Genomic DNA, 17616 nt, shown 5'->3' with positions numbered 1-17616 from the left:
GCATGTCCAGATAGGTTTTTTTAAAGATGCTAATAGCAAATAAAGTTGCATAACACTTAGTGTATAATATAGACATTATTTCAGTGTTCTGAGACTACTTGGCTTCTGTGTTGATTGTGCTTAGAAAAAGCAAAAGGTACTAACAGTATGCATTTTGAGGAGTCTAACTTTTTTTGTTTCAATCTTGTTAAGTGTATGGGTAGTTACAGTTCCCTGGAATATGGTTTTTTTCCCCTTGTTCTTTCAATATATGTTGAATTTAATAATATTCTGTTTAAAAGACAGGGTCACTGGTGAAATTGGTAAGTTGAATTAATTCTTATTATTGGCTATGATGTTTTTACACAAAGAACACATGGGAAGTGCAAGAAGGGAAGTCTGGTTAAGAAAAAATTACTGAAAATTTATTGTGTTTCTCAAAAAGGAAAACATTTTCAATATGTGCACAGGGTCCTTGTCATCAGTGTTCTAGTTCAGTTCTCTGGGATGTGGCTGGGTGAAGACAAGCTGTATTGTCCAGTAGGTGATCATGAAACACAGGCAGATGTTCAAATTGTTATCATTTGTGATCACAGAAATTATTTCAAGCTCTATGTCATGCATTAAAAAAACCACCGAAACAATCTTGAGGAGAAGAGTCAGATCCAAGAGCAAATCCTTCAATGCTGAATTGCTCAATGTCTCTGAGTCCTCAGGCTCCACCATGTCGATCACCTCCATTCCTTCTCCTGTTGATGAGGCCACAAATGACTCTTCCATTTCCTCCCAACCTGTAAATAAGGGAAAAAGGAAACAACATGAGCTTTCTTCTTCTTCACTTCTTTCATACTTGGAGCCTTTCTACCTCTGCATCCATCCTGTTTTATTCTCCCTGCTTTCTAAACTTTCAAATACTCTTCACCTTCACTGTATGTCCATTTCCTCCTTCATCCCAAGCAGCTTTTCATTCATACTTCTCTCTCTGCTTCTCTTGTTCTTTTCCTGTTTCTGTCATTCTGATTTTGAAACATTTTCTTTTAGTAATCGCTTTTTCCTCACTCCACTTTGCATCTTCATGTTTTTCTTCTTTCCTGTACTTTTCCATTACAAAAGTCACCGCAGACACCTTCTTTTATCTTTTCAGGACCATGACTATAGCAGTAGGCTGTAATAGCCCTTAAAAAGCCTTGACTAGAGCCTTTACCTGAATTCCACGGGTCCAGGTGCTGCATTTAAGCTCAGGTCTGGGTGTCAGATCTCTATTTGTGGTTTGCTGCAAATACACTTATCTCCAGCTCTGTCTCTATCACATCTGTGCCTGGACCCTGCTATTCTGGGTCCTGAACTGCAAATTGACTTCTTGATTTGACCCTTGAATATGCTTCATCACTATGGATTTGCTTGGCAGTCATGGGACTGTGTCTGGCTCTATTTTCTTTCATTATTTCATGCTGGTCCCCAAGGGTGTGCTGGACCTTTCCTTTCAAATGTCTGTAGGGTGTGAGGGGACAGCTGAGACAGGAGGCTGCAGTCAGGGCTGTGGGTGATCTAAGAGGCCTTAACCTCTATGACCAGCCTGAACTTGTGCATCCCCCATGTCCTCTGCCCCGTGTAAGTGTCAGGCTGGGCCGTCACTGGACTGTGTCTGACCCTGCTCACCATCCCTGGGTTTGGTCCTGGCGCTGACTGGTATTCCTCCTTGAACTTGGACTTAGTATCATGGACCTCCCTGGTGACCTCTTGTCTGATCCTGCCATCCCCAGCCTGTCCTGCTCGGGGCCTGTGGGATGGCCTTGCTATCCCACTCCTTTGCAGGCTCCCTATTCCTTAGGGATCATCCAACCTCCACCTCCCTTGACATATAGCTTGTCATTCCTCCTTTGATTTTCTTTTTGCAAAACAAGCTTCTGTGTCCACACCTAATCTCATTTCCTGCTCTTAGCTGCTCTCCAAGCCCCTTATTTCTCATCTTCTCACTTCGGCCCATCCTCTCACCTGCTGTTGGACTGCTTTCTTCTTCCTGTTCATTCTCGGCATTGGGAGTCATGCTCTGGACTTTCACTGGCATGGTACAGTAAGTGGCCGGAAGCAAACTCATCAGACAGATGACAAATCCCAGGAAAATTATCAGGGTTGCATTACCCCCCATACTATTTTGCTGTCTAGCACAAGACACTTTTGCTCATTGCCGCTTTTCAGGTAATGGAGTCTGGACACAACTACCACCATGGTCCTGTTTGGGGCACATTGTGACATCATGACACCATCTGACACACAAAGGTGTTGCATGCTGTTGGACAGAAACACTATGGACCCCATGTAGCTAAGGAGACCCCAAGGCAAGGAAAGAGTGTGAAAGGTTTTTTTGGGAATAATTGGCAAAAAGTATGTCTTTGCTGAAAGGTAAAAAGAATGAAGGGGATAGGATCATATCAATAGGACACTACCTAATGTAAAAAAAAAATCACACTTAATCCTGGATATTTCTGTAGCTGACAACTAACTGAAACTGAACAAGAAGTGTTTTATAAAACTGATACAAGTGGAGTGGAAAATGTAATGAATTTCCCACTTCAGTGCTTAAACAATTATTAGTAATTTGTGCTCAAAGAGCCTCAGTAAATAGAAATTTATTTTTTTTAAATTCTAACTGAATGACAAGCATGTGTTTTAAATGACCTCTAGATGGTGATCTAACAACATCGATGTAGAAATAACTCCTCTTGCAAAGCACCTATTCTACAGAGAAAAAACCCGTCCTGTCTTATTAACCCTTGCCATTGACTTTGCCAGACGTAATTGCCCACTTTAATTAAATCTCCGTCTAGACTGCATTTTAGAGCTCTGATGATGACTTTTCACTATGTAGCATAGAAGACAATTTTCTAGTTATTTTTAAACTCACATTTAAATGGAACTATTATTTGCTGTAACTACTTTCTTTCACACTCCTGAAATTTACATACGGATTCATGTTTAGATCCCTGGGATTTTACTTTCATTTTGTTTGTTTTTGTTTTTGTGTTGATTTTTATTTGTGTTTGTTTTGTTTGGAGGGTTTTTTCCATGGTCTTGGGGAGTGGATGTCATTTTTTTGTTTGTGGGTTTTTTCCCTTTTCTACTATTAGTGATGGTTCTTTCATTCAGGCTCTTCACATTTCTTTTCTAGATGCCCAAAAGCCAGGTCAGGGAATTAGCTCATCAGGTCAAGATAATAATTATCCTGGGGCTATGATGGTTACTACAGACTTAAGCACATGCAAGGATATATATACATATTCTGATTTCTAGGCATTGAGATTTTTACACCAGGTCTTAAGTCAGCTTCAGCTTGCTGTCCAAGACATTCAGTGATCTTTTTTCCTGCTAGTCTTGAAAAGATTTTCTGTTAAGCCCAGAAAGTGCTCATTAGAAATATACTTCAAGAGGTTAGAAGATGAATTTTTCAGAAATAGTCACTGCAAAGAATTGTTGCATGTTACATTCAACAAATAAATGGTGTGTTTGGCTGGAAAATAAATTTCTTTACTGGTTCCTACTGAATGGTGTAATAGGGAGTTCAATACACTGGGTATCAGTAGGTATATACTCTCACACAGGAGTAGGACAGAAACTTCAACAGATCTGCATCAGAAAGGGTAAGAGGGAGTGAGACTGGAAGGTGGAATTTTCAGTCCTGCAGAGCAATTAGTAAAGCAACTTCAAGGGGCATTTTCCCTACAGAGATCTCTGCATCTGAAGTAATCTGTACCCAAATCAGCATAAGATTGTATTTCAAAGGTCTTCTGCATTCCTCACAGGGAGTGTGGGATACTTTCAAGTCCTCACCTGCGCTTCTGAAATTCTTTATTTCACTGAAGTAGGTAAGTAAATAGATGCTAGATGTGAAGACTTTTACTATGACTGAGGTCATGATGACATACTCATTCTGGCATAAGCTCACACTCCTGCCTCAGCAAGGGTTCCTGTCACTGGATGCTCGCTCCTACATTTTTCAATTGCTGACACTAGTGTTGGTGTGGCTTAGTTAATGGGCTGTATTAGTTGACAAGACCATTTTAAACATGGGTTTTGTTAGGTCACTTTTCTGTTGGGTGAGTTTTCGGTGCAGTTAACTGTGCAGTCGCACGAAGGGTACTCTGCATCGAGCCAGCAGAAACACATGATTGGGGCAGGACAGGAGGTGGCTGGACTGCCCCTTACTGAGTGACAGACACTGAAAATTCAAAAGAGGCCATGCCCTTGAGAAGAAACAGTGGCTATGCTATCCTTCCTCGAGTACAGAGAGTTCTGACTCCTGTTTTGCTTTGTTTGTGGTTATGTATGTTACCTAGCAAAGTACATATAATTAAAGTAGGAAAAGGACAAGATGCGAAATAAGATTTAAGCTTTAAAAAAAAAATTTAAGCACTACTCTTTAAACACTGCTCAACTTCTGAAGAGTTCTTAAAATCAAACTGCAAATTTTTTTAAAAGAAAACTAAATATGGAGAACAGACTGACTAGTGTTTTTTTCCTCAGTGTGTCTGACAGTAATAGAGTATTTATCTGACCATCTCAGACCTTGTATACATATTTATCCGGCTGTTCTCTGTTTTGCATACATGAATGCAAGTATGTGTGAAAATTTCACACGCATATATATATATATATCCTGCACAATGGAGAAGAAAAGGTTGAAAGAATTAAATTAATGATTACTTTCTTTCGTCACTTCATCTCTGTTCCCAGAATTAAATCACCCTTTGCCAGCACTGCCACCCCATCGATTGTACTACGCTCTTAAAATCTATCCTCAATGAACTGCTTTGTTTTAAAAGTTGTTGGGTATTGGGCATAAGTTGAACATATTTTAAGCTCTTTTTTTATTGTTGTTGTTTTGGCTGTCCTGGCCTGCACATTAGTAGGCTAACCTCACTTCTTACTTCTGAAGAGGAATGACCCCAATTCAAAAACCTCACTTCACATGGCCTGGTACTTTCCTGGAATCCTTATGGTCTTTTCTGTTTATTGTCACACTGACTGTAGTGGAAAACTGATTCCTGCCTAAGGCTGTGCTTTTTATTTCTGTGGGCAATGGAGTAGATACTTACAGTAGTCCAAAGGACTGCCCTTGGACTCCTTTGAAGCTGAGGCTCCAAGGTAGAAAAGAACAGTGGATATGGATTCCTCTGTCCATATAATGGCAGAGAATGAGCAGGATATGAGAAAGATGAATACACTCAAACAGTTGGATAAACCAGTTTGAGCAATAATTTCTCTTTCTGGGTATTGTGGCTCGGTATTTCATGTTCTTCCTTAGCAAATTCTGCAACAGGACTCAGTGTGGTGCAAAGATGATGAAAAAACCCCAAGCACAGCAGCACATGGGCCACTGCTCTCAGGCTGGGCTGGGGGAGGGGGACAAAGCAGACTAGTTAATGTATGCTTTCTCCCCCATCGGGTTAAAAGACCTGGTGCATGAAATCCAGTAAAAGCCTCTCTCCGGTCCAGTGAAGCACGGGACAATTGGCAGCACCAGGAAGGTTATCACTGTCTGCATCAGATGACTCTCCTATGTGAGGTCAAAACCCCATTGGATTTGTAATGAGGAGGTGGATGAGGCTGTAAAGTCATTCCCAAGATGGAGCAGTGAAGGCCTTGAGGCAAGAAGGAGCCAATGAAGGGAAGAAAGGAAATGGACCGAAAGATCATAATCAGTGAATTTCTGCATCCTACCCCAAGGCTGTATTCCTCAGAGAACGGGATACTGCCAGGAAACTAAAGGCACACCTACTGGCTGGTTTTGATGCCGGGATCAAAAACTGATGGAGAATTTGGGGATACTGCAGACTGAAATGGGGAACTCCAGAACATGACTGAAAGCATATTCCCTTGGGAGTGCCCAGGCCTACAAAGGCCAGGCAGCAGTGTAGTTGGGAATGGCACCAGCAGAACTTTGTGAAGATTCCAGAACAGAAATAAGTGGAGAGACGAGGGACAGGACAGAGGGAACTGGCAGAGGGGTTTGTGACTATAGGCTGGGAATGACTCAGCAGCTGCAAGACAGGAATGATGGGTGCTGTGTTTGAGATGAATCAACAGCTGGGCCGCAGACATTTGTGAGCAGAGGTCTGTGGTGAAGGGTCTTTTAGGCAGTTCTGTATTATGGCTACTGATCTGGTGTTGCAGGCAGTCATAAAGTGCACTTCAAATTCCGAGAAACTAGTTCCCTTCTGGCAAACCAGGCTTTTAATTTACCTGTGACACATTATCATCAGAATGCTAACTAATCTGTGGGAGTCTTGCTCATGATTATCCCAAAACAGGTACTCTCCCTCTCTGCTTTCTCATGTGGAATTCACAGCTTCTGAGGTCATCACTAAAAAGAAAACTTAGAAGGAGGGGTCAAAAAGAACTGAAGGGTTTTGAAATGTGGTCATTTTTCACCACTTAAACTGAGTTCTGGAAATGGAGATATCAGGCTTCTTCTAAGAGCAGACAGCAGCAGACGGGTTGTGTCATCCCATGCAAGAGATGGGGATAACATCCTTCCCCCAAAGGTTTTGTCGATCACCACAGCACAGAAACGACAAATGAAAATCAACAAATCACTCCTGAGCTGGTAGTGATGAATGATTACTTTAAAAAATAGTGCAAACTGGATTTCCATTGAGGCATGGGTTGTACAAACACTGTCTCTTCTCATTCTCTTTTTGTGCCATTTCTGTTTTCGTTTGCTCTTATTTGGACTGCTATTAATTAAAATATTAAGAGTAGATTCGCATGCAAGAAACAGAGTACAAATTAAACATGTATTAAATCTAGTGTTCTTTGAGACCAAGACAGTCATCTCCACAAGACAGTCGTTTCCAACCAGCTCGAAGAGCTCTTACTTTTTACACTTACTCAAACTTACCTAATTTATTAAAAAATCTAGATTTAAGGGAAATAAACAGCCCTGCCTGTAATTTTGAGAAAAGTGAATTCGGATAAAGGAGAAAGTTCACGGCTGGAAGCTTCTGAATCAGAACAACTCCACTGATTGCTGGGCTGCTTCTTCCAAATACATGAAGGACCTGATTGCTTCATCATCAACTGAGGAGTTGAAGAAGAAGTTCTAATTATTGAGACACTGCTCTGTGTGGCCTGTTAAGCCTCACGTGATTTATCCAAATATCTTTATGTCTGTCATCAACCAGCTCCATATGCATTCAATAAATATTGAAATATCTTTTACAACAGTCTTATTATGCTTGTTTTAAAACACTTCTGTGTTTTTTCTCTAATTTACTTCAGGATACCCTGACCAAATTTAGACACAATATAAGCCATAAATTACTTGAAAAGAGTTTCAGCTTCTTATTATTTCAGAAAGCCACAGTTATTAAATAAAGCTCTTAAGAAAGTTAATAAATTATCCAAGATTATGAGAAAAACAATATGGCAATACTTTGTGCCTTCTGTTCTAAATATAGTTGCTTAATATTTTCTGTATTCTTTTTCTTAGCAATGAAGTCTAGGAACTTATTTTTAAAAAGCTCAAAAAGTTAAGGGACTCTGTCCAGCATGCACTGTAGGCTTTCTGCAGAAGGCATTGCAGTGCTTATACAATGCAAGTTGTGTTCATTTCCCATGGAATCTGCATATATCCATACCTCTCTTTTTTATTCAGCTTTTATGATGTAGATGTTAATATTTTTTTCATTTGTGAAATGATCCAAGGCCTATTCAGGAAAGATACCATTTAATGACTACTTAATTAAATTAATAACTGTAATTAGTAGTTATAATTTAATAAAGTAATGTATATATAATTATGGCAATAGAATGGGGACTCCAAGTGGGTGGAATCTACATATATCCAGGGTTCTTGAAAATGAGAATGTGAGGCAACTCTGCATTTGCTTATTAAAAATACAAAGAAGAGGAATGGTATAACAACCGTGGGAATGCAAAAGTTATTGGGTGCATTGTCAGGGCCTTGGATCCCTTTCTCCCCGGGCAAAACATCAGTGACATTGTTCTGACATGCTTTCTTTATGAATGGGCAATTATACAAGGTTCTGTCTTAATTTCTCTTGAACCCTTTCCAGAGTTGACCACATGATGTAACTGTTCATCAGATAAAGTACACAAATCACCACTGCAGTCTCCTTCCAGGCTGTAATTTGGTTTGGGGTAAGTGAGGGCAATACGATGATAAGATGGAGATCCAAGATAATTAGGTAGTTGGTAAGAAAGTCTGTGATAGTTCACTGTTGTCAGAGGTGTTGCTCTGAAGCTGCACAGTCTGTGTCATGCAGTATATCCCAGTCACTCTTACTAGCAAGGAAAAATACATACTATTAAAAGAACTACATAAATAATTTCATGGTCAAACAATTAAATACAATTATGAAGAAAATTTGTCTCCTTTCATTCTTATTATTCTAATCATGTTTTCTAAATAGCCATTTAACACTGCTTGTTAACCTTGGTGTCTTTTACTTCTGAATTTCCCATAGGGTAGATATTCCTGGATCATTCCAGTTTCTCTCTTTCTCCAGCTCAGAGAGGTTTTACTGCTCTAGTCTCACTGTTTCTTCCTTCAGTATCTATAAGCCAGGGTCTGTAATATTGACTTGCTGTAAAGGAATAGAATGATGTAAGAGATTGCATTGTGTCTTTAAATGGATTTTGAAAAGAAGACAGTTGCAAAACTTCAATGTCCTCATTGGAGCCAAGATTTCACTCCAGTAGTACCTGCATGATTGCTAGCTAAGTGGGAGTAATACAAATAGTCCTCAAGGTGTTGGACATAGGCAGTTACACAATAAACACTCTGAAATTTTAGAGTGTCCAGGTTTTTCCCTTCAGTTTGCTGAAACAAAACCAGTCAAACCAAAATTGAATGTTTCAATGTTTTTTCCTGATAAATTATTTGAATTGTGTAAGCAGAGTTGTGTGGAGAGAGAACTGTTTTGTCCCATTGTGAAGCATTTGGACTGAGAACTGTGTCACAGGACAGACTGGGCAAATAATAGCTGCAGATGCAGATATCTTAGATGCACTGCATTATCTATACCTTCTGTAATGTGCTTGACCTTCTCTTTATCTCTTGGATATATCTCTTTTAAAACTGTGACTCTCATTTTTACAGATATTCCTTCCAAAATGGGAATACATTAATACTGCCAAAAAATTACTTTTCCTGTTTCTAATGCAGCTGAACATGCTCCAAAAGTGTAGCTGTGACAGGGCTATTCCCTAGTATGATAATACTATCATGATTTCTCAGAATTGCAGCAGAGGGCAGAAGTTGCCAGGCTGTGCATCCATCCCATCATAGTCTTGATAATGAGATGCCCAATTTGCAATCTGATCTGTAATTTTTGGAATGTGAACCGTGCCCACTACTGCGGCACCTGAGCTCAGGTTCTTCCTGGGTTTCTTTGTGCATGTCTGGCAGTCTGGCCCTAGGAAACAAATAGCAGAAGTTGTTTTGAAGATTTTTGGTAGTATTCCTCTTTCTTTCTAAATATAGCAGATTCACAAGGGTTTATGCGAAGAACCGCAAAGGTGGAGAAGTTCAAATGCCCTATATTTAGTAGCTTATGTGACTGCCTTTGAGATTCTTTTCATGTGAAATGACACAGTTAACCCTAAAAGTAAACTCTTAGGATTTTCTCTCATGACTTCCTAGTCATGGCTTGGAATGTTTGCTATTTCTATGTAAAAAATATGCTATTAATATAAGAAATATTTTCTACTTTCATAGAAAAGGATAATACTATACTTTCCATAAGGCAATATTAGAGAACTGACACAAAAGATAAAATGCTAGAAATTACATTTTCTTCCTAGTAGTGAGAATTATTCTTAAAATTGCAAAATGATCTTTCATTAGCCCTGTGGTAAGTTCTTCTGTCTTTTAAAGTCATCTGTTCACTTGGGTATGGTTTCAATGTGTACCACTCACATAGAGTAAACAGCTGTGGAAAACCTGATCATTTAAATTATTCAGTGTTAAATTACCTTATGATTTATTATCAGCTTATAATTTTTTATTACTACAAGGCTTAGCTCCCACGGGTAATGCAGCAAAGTACAAGAAGGTGAATGATTGCCCCAGTTTAAAGTCATCACCAAGATGCCTTTAACACTCATTGTACGGCACCATGCAGCCAAGAGTTTGTGTTTTTCATACCATGGTAAAGAAGTCAGGATAGGTAGTGTCAGACATAGCTGCCATACCTGAAAGGATTACCAATTCTGAGAAGAAATTTAGTAATATAGTTTAAATTTATATTGTCAGTAGTTTTTTTCCTTCCAATTTATTATTTCTAGATTTTCCTTGAAAAAAAAAGTAACCTTTTCAAAGGTGCTTTTAACCAGAAATGTTTTGGAGTTAAAAGTGTTCCTGAAATAACTGCACACCTGCAGAGCACTCATGGGTCTGCAAATGGGCAAAGTTTTGTGAACTGTGGATATGGGCTGGCAAAGTAAGTCCCACAGGTTTTGTAAGCATTAGGGTACTGATGTGATTGCTTCCCATACTCCAGGTTCTGAGCATATTACTCCTGAAAAAGAAACAGATTTCAGCGTTTTGTTACTGAATGGTTGAAATGAAAATGTCTCAAAGGAGATAGGAAAAAGAAATTTCCAAACAAGGAATGATTTAAAACGCCACATAGCCTAAGTAAGAAAAGAGCAAGGGGTGACATGCCACTTTTTTAAAACTTGAACTGAAACACTAAGATTATGATCTAGTCTGTGATAGGGATAATCAGTTTTCAACTGAGGTTTGTATATGGCCTCACATGAAAGCAGATTGGAAGCCAGTATTTATAGTTGACGTCAGAAAAAAACTTAAGATGCAATGAAGGCTTTAAGGCATAACTATTTTCCTTGCTAATTCAAAACAGGAGAAGCCAAATGGAATAAGTGTGTCCAGTTACCTTCTCTTTTTCAATAAACTTGGTGACTCCAAAGAGCAAATTATGGAAAAATGCCGTGGGTGCACAGGAGATGTTCAGGCGGAAAAATACTTTGTGGTCTTTTCCCCAGGGTTTGGATGAAGGTCACCCGGATAGAGTGTTCTTACAGCAGCTCTAAAGACATGACCTCTGATCTTTCAGACTTCAAATCAGAAGATGGGCAAGGACTTGAGCACTGATGTCCTTGGAAATGGCCCTCTTAAAGGCTTCAGCTGATCTGACTTAGTGTTTGTGAAAGTCCTACTCCAAGTGATGCTACCATTTCGTTTATTTGGAGATTGATTGCCCTGAACATCCAAGAACTTGACTCTGAAGTCAGGAGGGGCAGATGAGAAGTAGATTCTTCCCAACTATAAATACAAAGATTGTAGAGGTTTCAAGAGAAGGCAGGTTAAGAAGCAAGCTGGTTCACAGAGGACTCTGGTGTGCAGAATTGGTTCACGCAAAAAGCCCTCCAGGACAACAGAGTCACATTTTTTGGATAGCTGGTCACCTCCAGTAACTGCTTTGGCTAATGTTTGTAGGAGATAACAACATTGTAACTTTGATGGCTGTATGGCTCTACCATGCAGTAACATCAGTGAATAAGTAATGATTAGATAAAGAACATTCATATCTTCAAAATACATTTTAAAGCTTTGGCAAATGTTTAGGTTTTGGAAGAATTTCTATACATTCATAGCCTTTAAAAAGGCTGTAGTCTCTCCTTGTTCAAAGCAATGCTGACAGGAAAATTGGATCAGGTCTCTCAGAGTCTTGTTCAACTGAGTTTTGAAAAGCTCAAAGAACGGAGATGCCACAGACTCTCCTGACAACCTGTTGTATTACTGAATTACCCTCACTACAGTGTTTGAAAGTTGCTTTTTTTTCCTTGGTACCTCAGTGAAGAGCCTGGTTCTATCACCTCTGTGACCATGTTGGATACAGCAATTAGTCCTGTACCTCCCCTCCCTTCCACTTAAGCAATCTCCATGCTAAAAAAAAAGCAGCCCCCTCAGTCTCCCCTTGAACAGTGCTGTCCATCTTAGTGACCCTCTGTTTGACGTGCTCCCATTTGCCAGTGTGGGGACCCCAACCCTGGATTCAGTCTCTCATTAAACGCAGCTTAACCCCTCTGAAATGGAAGGGAAAAATAATTTCTCCTGACGTACTGCCTACGGTATTGCTAACGCAGTCTAGCATGTGGTTGACCTTCATTGCTGCAAGGACACCCTGCTGGCTTATGTTCAACTTGCAGACTCTTTTCTGCAGAGATGGTCCCCAGCTAATCTTTTCCATGCCTGTCATTTTCCTACCCTAGACCCAGGACCGATTTTTTTTCTTTGTTGAGCCCCATGAGATCTCTCTTGGACTCTTGCTTCATTTTATCAAGCAGTCTCTGAATGGCAGCCCTGCCTTCCAGTATAGACAGCATTCCCCACAATTTGGGGTCATCAATTTACTGAAGGTGCCCTCTGTACTTTGAATGTATTTGTGGTACATGTCACAGCTTCCACACGACCAGTTCTTGTTGTGTTTCACAGATAAATAGGTTAAAAACTAGGGATCTCACTATGGAGACAATTGGGAATAACTAAGATAAAATATGTGTTTATATTTACTATTCAGTTGTTGGGTGTTACACTGAGGCTTGAGCTTGTTTAGTGACAGAGGTTGCACACTGACCACACTTCCACACTGGGACATAAGGGCTGAATCAAGGACAAATGGTGTTACTATTGAGTCACCTCCTGATGATATTTTATGATATCAAATTTGTGGTGCCTTGTTGTGATCTTTGTGTCACATCTCCTATACTCCCTTCAGCAGCTCGAGTGATATTTTTGTTGGTGGTTCAAGGGAAAAGTGTAATTTTGGATCATCAAAGCAACAAAACCAAGAAATCCTTGGTTAAGATGTAGTTAAAGGAGTATTTAAACATGTTTCATTGCTTGGTCCATGGCCAATGATAGTAAGAGACTTTAGGGAGGCTATAAATGAGCCTCTGCCTGGGAAAAGTCATGAATCATACTTGCAAAGGGAATGGTAACTTTTTATTTCAAATTCTATTCTCAGGTTCTCTCATGAAGATAGAACACTTACTCTAACAGTTTGTTTTCTAAATGTCAGTCCAATTCAGGCTTATGTAAGTCAACGCAACTTCTTTCCATTTAACAAAGTAGTTAGTTGTCACTGCAAAAGTGTGCTTCAAAATCTTCAGGACACTATTCATAACAGACAAATTCAGCTGTGCCTGGAGTACATACAAGTGGCCAGAGACCTGACTTCTCAGGATAATTTTGTTCTGTACTCAGTTTTAATCAGTGCACATCTGTTTCAGTGGACAGCTTTAAGGCATATTCAACATTCTCAGGGGGAAGAGTGTGATGATTAGTTTTGATCATTCATCTGTCTTTAATTGTGTGGTTAGAACATACCTCTCTCTGCGGTGGAGTAAAATTTATCTCAATTTCTTGGCGGAGATGAGGGTAAAAATTCACTAAAAATACATTTCTGGTAGCTCTTTGGATGTTGTATTATATCAGGCTCAGAATTCATTAGCTTATAAAGTCTAATCAGGCAACATGAATTTGAAGAAGAATCCTGTGTTATTCAACAGGACGAATACAACAGCATTTGAGGAAAAACAAAAATTCAAACAAAAAAGTTCCCAACCATCAAGTTTTCCAGCAGAAAAGCAGAGCATAACAAATTACTAATAACAAACAAATAAATTATTTTAGTTCTAGTAGTTACTTTAATAAATGCATTAAATAAAACCCAACTAATTCAATTTTATGGGAGATTGGTTATTTCCTTTCTCAGCGCATATAACATTTTTCATTAAGTTTAGTTCACTGCCATCTCCCTGGATGAGTTTCCCTTTACGTACAACACTCCAGTTTCTGCCATAAAATTTTCCATGAGGTGTGTAACCGTCCTTTTCCCAGAAGCTCAGGGCAATGAGTTCTGCAGCCCTTGAGTATATTTCTTAACTATTGCAATACCATATCTGCACACAAAGAACAGAATTACTCACACAGTAACACAGTAACATGAACTTTGCCTGGCTTAGCTAACCAAAGCTGATTAATAGACAAATGCTTCTGAACGGGCCATTACCTAACAGTAAGTGTTCCTTCCCAGCAACAAGTGTGTTGGAGAATATCCTTCACGATACTCCCTTTGAGAGGAACACATCTAGCTTCTGTGCTTTGTGTCAGAGGAGACAATTTTAAACTCCGTTGGCTTGGGAACCAGCTCTGATAAACTCACCTAATCAAAGGTGTTACAATAGTTAATGCAATAAACCACTGTCTTCTTTGTCACTTCTCTACCAGAAAAACTCTGTAACCAGCTCTTCAAATACCATCATTGGAATCCACTATTTTCAGTGATTATTCCTTTCCTGGTGTTGAACACAATGAGTTCACAGAGGTAGAGGTATTTGTTTCTGCTTTAGGATCAATGGGTTCTCTAAGTTAATTTTGCAGAACAACTAGTCATATCTGACATCTACCCATGACCTTCTGCTACTGCCAAAACTTTCAGAAAGGGTCAAGACTTCACTGGGGCAATCTTCAAGACCGCAATTCAAAGAGTGGAAAGCACAGAGGTATTTACTGGACCTCTTAAATTGTGAGGGAAGTGTTAGGAAGCAGCAAGGGCTGGCTGCCCCCTAACAGATGGGACAGGGCCTGACTTTACACCAGACAGGACAGGGGCTTCACGTCTAGGGTACAGTCACATTATTTGAGCAGGGTGAGTAGCAGACCTGGAGATGGTTACTCAAGCAAGACCCTAGATTTTCAAGCAATTTTGTGGTGGTGAGGCAGGTCTAAGGTCAAGCCAGGAAATTAACCCATTGATCAGAATGATGTCTAGTGACGGTGACAAGGCCTGCTTATCACAAAGTATGTATCCATGTGGACAAGGCAAGTGTGAAGTCAAGCCAGAAGTCAGTCAGCAGGCCAGGGTTCAGATCACTGGAGCCCATGGCCAAACCCATGGCAACACAGCAGCAGGCAGGAACTGAAGACACAAGACAGACCTGAAACAGGGCTTCTGTGCTTATGGTCAGTCATATGTGTGTGTGTGTTTGTAGCTTTTTCGAAGGCTCTAGGTCAGACTGGTCAGGGCCATGAAAACCTGTTCCTACACTCAGAAATCCGACAGTAAGAGCCCCCTCCCAGCAAAAGTGTCCTCCTGTCCCTCAGGGTTCTGGAGTCAGAAGGGGCTGTAAGTAGAGTGGATTAGTTTTTGTGGGTTTCTATAGGACTATTTCAGAGGATGCAAAGCCAAAGACAGACTATTCAGAAAGAGAAGAGAGCATGCGAAAATTTGGGCTGGGTAGAAGAGGTCAGAGTACCTATGGGTTCCTAAAGGCTAGATGGGCTTGAGAGACAACAGGGGATGAGTGGGGCAGAAATTCACTCTACCCTTGACAAGATTTGGGGATGAGGCAAGGCAGAGGAAGCAGGGGGAAGGAAACCCTAAGAAATATGGACACCTAGGCTATGTGGGACACCATACAGATTTTGAGGTGACAAGTATGAGACTGGACATATCAGATGAGGCTGGTCAGGACCATTAAAGCCTTTTAGTACACTGAGGGACCTGACCAAGGTGGGGCAGAGAAATAAAACCAAGGATTTTTAGTCTGCTCTGAGATTTCACAGGTGGCAGATATTGTAGCAAGCCCTGTAATCTGAGATGTACAGCTGAATGGTTCTACCAGGAATTGTTCTCAGGATGCAATATTCTTGGAGACAAATATTTAGCAAGGCCCAGATTTCCCATTTGTCAGGACCAAGGTTTAACCTCTGTCATCAGAACTTACCTTCAAAATTCTTCCTCTTACACCAAAGCATTTATTCAGGAGTTCCCCTAATGGTGATTTGGACAACTCAGAGCTGTGTGTTCCAAGTACTGAGTGGTGTCACCTGTTGTGACAAAAAAAACCCAGTCACAATCCAAGTTTGATTTCCTGTCTGCTCCTGACTTTAGTAGTACAGTTGCTATGGGCTAAGACCCAAAACCCCCTCAGAATAAGATCAGGATGTATTCATACTTCAGAGATTTCAAAGAATCTTTTAAGCTCTGAAATTGGGAGTCAATTTACTCACACCCAGTCTCAAATCAATGCTATAAAGCATGAAAACCAAGGAGCTGTTACACCAACTTCTTCCTTTTTCCAAACTGCAAAAATGTTGCTGGCCACAAATTTGGGGGTTAGCATTTTCATAGATATATCCCAGAGCTATACTTTCCTGGTTTTGTGTATCTTTAGGAGCAAGGAGAGCCTCTACTGAAAAAGCAGGATCTACCCACTCATACACAGAACTTTACAACTGTTGAAGAAACACTTAGCTATTTTTGTGGCATTTCAGGCCGCAAAATAAACCTCGTTAGCAAAGTGTTCTTTATTGTTAATGGTTTTTCCCACTCTCTTGGATGCTGTTTTGGAGATTCCTGGTAACACCTTTGGGCTACCTTTAAATCCCAAACTTCTCTGAGGAAATCTGAATGACAGCTCTCAGGACTTGATTTCAGTATCTTACAACCTTACTGTTGATGCCTAAACTTTTAGCTTTCATATTTTCCAGATTCTGTACTGCACTAGTATATAACTCTGAACTTCCTATAAAGTGTTAGCAAGTTCTCCTCACAGTTTAGACAAAACAATCCTTTTCCAGCCCGAGAACCAAGGACACTGTTGCAGCTTCAGGCCCAAGAAGTACAAACAACAGTGAATTGAGTAGACCAAACTGGAGGATGGGACTTCATAACCTGAAGCTGTAACTGGACATTCAACCCCAATATGTAAATGGACCAAAACTTACGAAAGTGTGAGAACTCATGATCTATCATCCATCTTGGGTGGAGCCTGGGCTCTTGTACTGCCCAAGGTGTGTCCTGTAAAGGCCTTTTAATAAATACCTACTTTATTCCTTTTACACTGTCCAGCCTCTATTCTAGGTTGCCTCTCAAGGTATCACTCTCACAATTTTAATGTCAGTCTACAGTCCAGGTGGAGATCCAAGCCCTTTTTTTACTTTTTCTTGATTACCTATTTTTGTGTTAGGACTGACTATCAGTTCCCTATCTGCTGGAGTAGATTATTGGTTTCAAATTTACTCAGTCCACCTTTTATAAAGGAATCTGCTTCTGCTTCTATTGAGTATAGGAGTCCCTTGGACATACTCCCTTAACAGAAGACTGGGGAATTGGTCTCTGTGTAAACTACCACTAAATAAACTTCTCAACTCACTAACAAAAAGCTTTCTGACTTGAGCTAGTACCTCAAATCGTAACAGTAGAAAATCATCCAGGATCCTTGCCTGGGCTTCCTCAGTGAGGTAGAATCCCACTGACTCTCTCAATTAGGGTTTTTTATGGATTAGTGATCCTATTTCACTATTTCACCTCTTGGTGATCCTATTTCACTAAGATATCTCCTTCACATTGCCAACATGACTGCAGTTACCAGAGGTCTTCAATTCCCTTTTGGCTTTTCCTGGAAATTGTTACAAAGTTTGCTGCAAATGTTGACAGTCAGTAGCACTGTCGTTGACCCCTCATCCAATTTACCAGAACCTCAGGAATGCATCTTCCTAGGGAGTCTGTGCCTCTGCTGCCGTTCCTTACCACGAGTAGTTGTCCTTGCTCCTGCTGATCTGAGTCAAGAAGCAGAGACCAC

At 40.2% G+C, this 17616-nt stretch overlaps 1 protein-coding gene across 1 annotated transcript; it reads right to left on the bottom strand.

Moving 5' to 3' along the window:
• Positions 1-468: 468 nt before the first annotated feature.
• On the bottom strand, positions 469-2047 carry LLCFC1 (LLLL and CFNLAS motif containing 1). The gene is made up of 2 exons (XM_066338466.1): positions 1975-2047; positions 469-770 (listed from the first exon to the last, which is right to left on the bottom strand). Exons 1-2 carry the CDS (start codon positions 2045-2047, stop codon positions 469-471), a joined length of 375 nt encoding a protein of 124 aa, XP_066194563.1.
• Positions 2048-17616: the final 15569 nt, after the last annotated feature.

Source organism: Sylvia atricapilla, chromosome 2 (assembly GCF_009819655.1).
Source record: "Sylvia atricapilla isolate bSylAtr1 chromosome 2, bSylAtr1.pri, whole genome shotgun sequence".
Taxonomy (NCBI): Eukaryota; Metazoa; Chordata; class Aves; order Passeriformes; family Sylviidae; genus Sylvia; species Sylvia atricapilla.
This window is presented reverse-complemented; position numbering and strand designations above follow the sequence as displayed.

What these genes read in the sequence shown, in the direction of transcription:
- LLCFC1 (XM_066338466.1), bottom strand. Translation starts at nt 2,047, where the DNA reads ATGCCAGTGAAAGTCCAGAGCATGACTCCCAATGCCGAGAATGAACAG. An exon ending in AGAAAGCAGTCCAACAGCAG is followed by an intron (nt 771 to 1,974) that starts GTGAGAGGATGG and finishes CCTTATTTACAG; the next exon opens with GTTGGGAGGAAATGGAAGAG.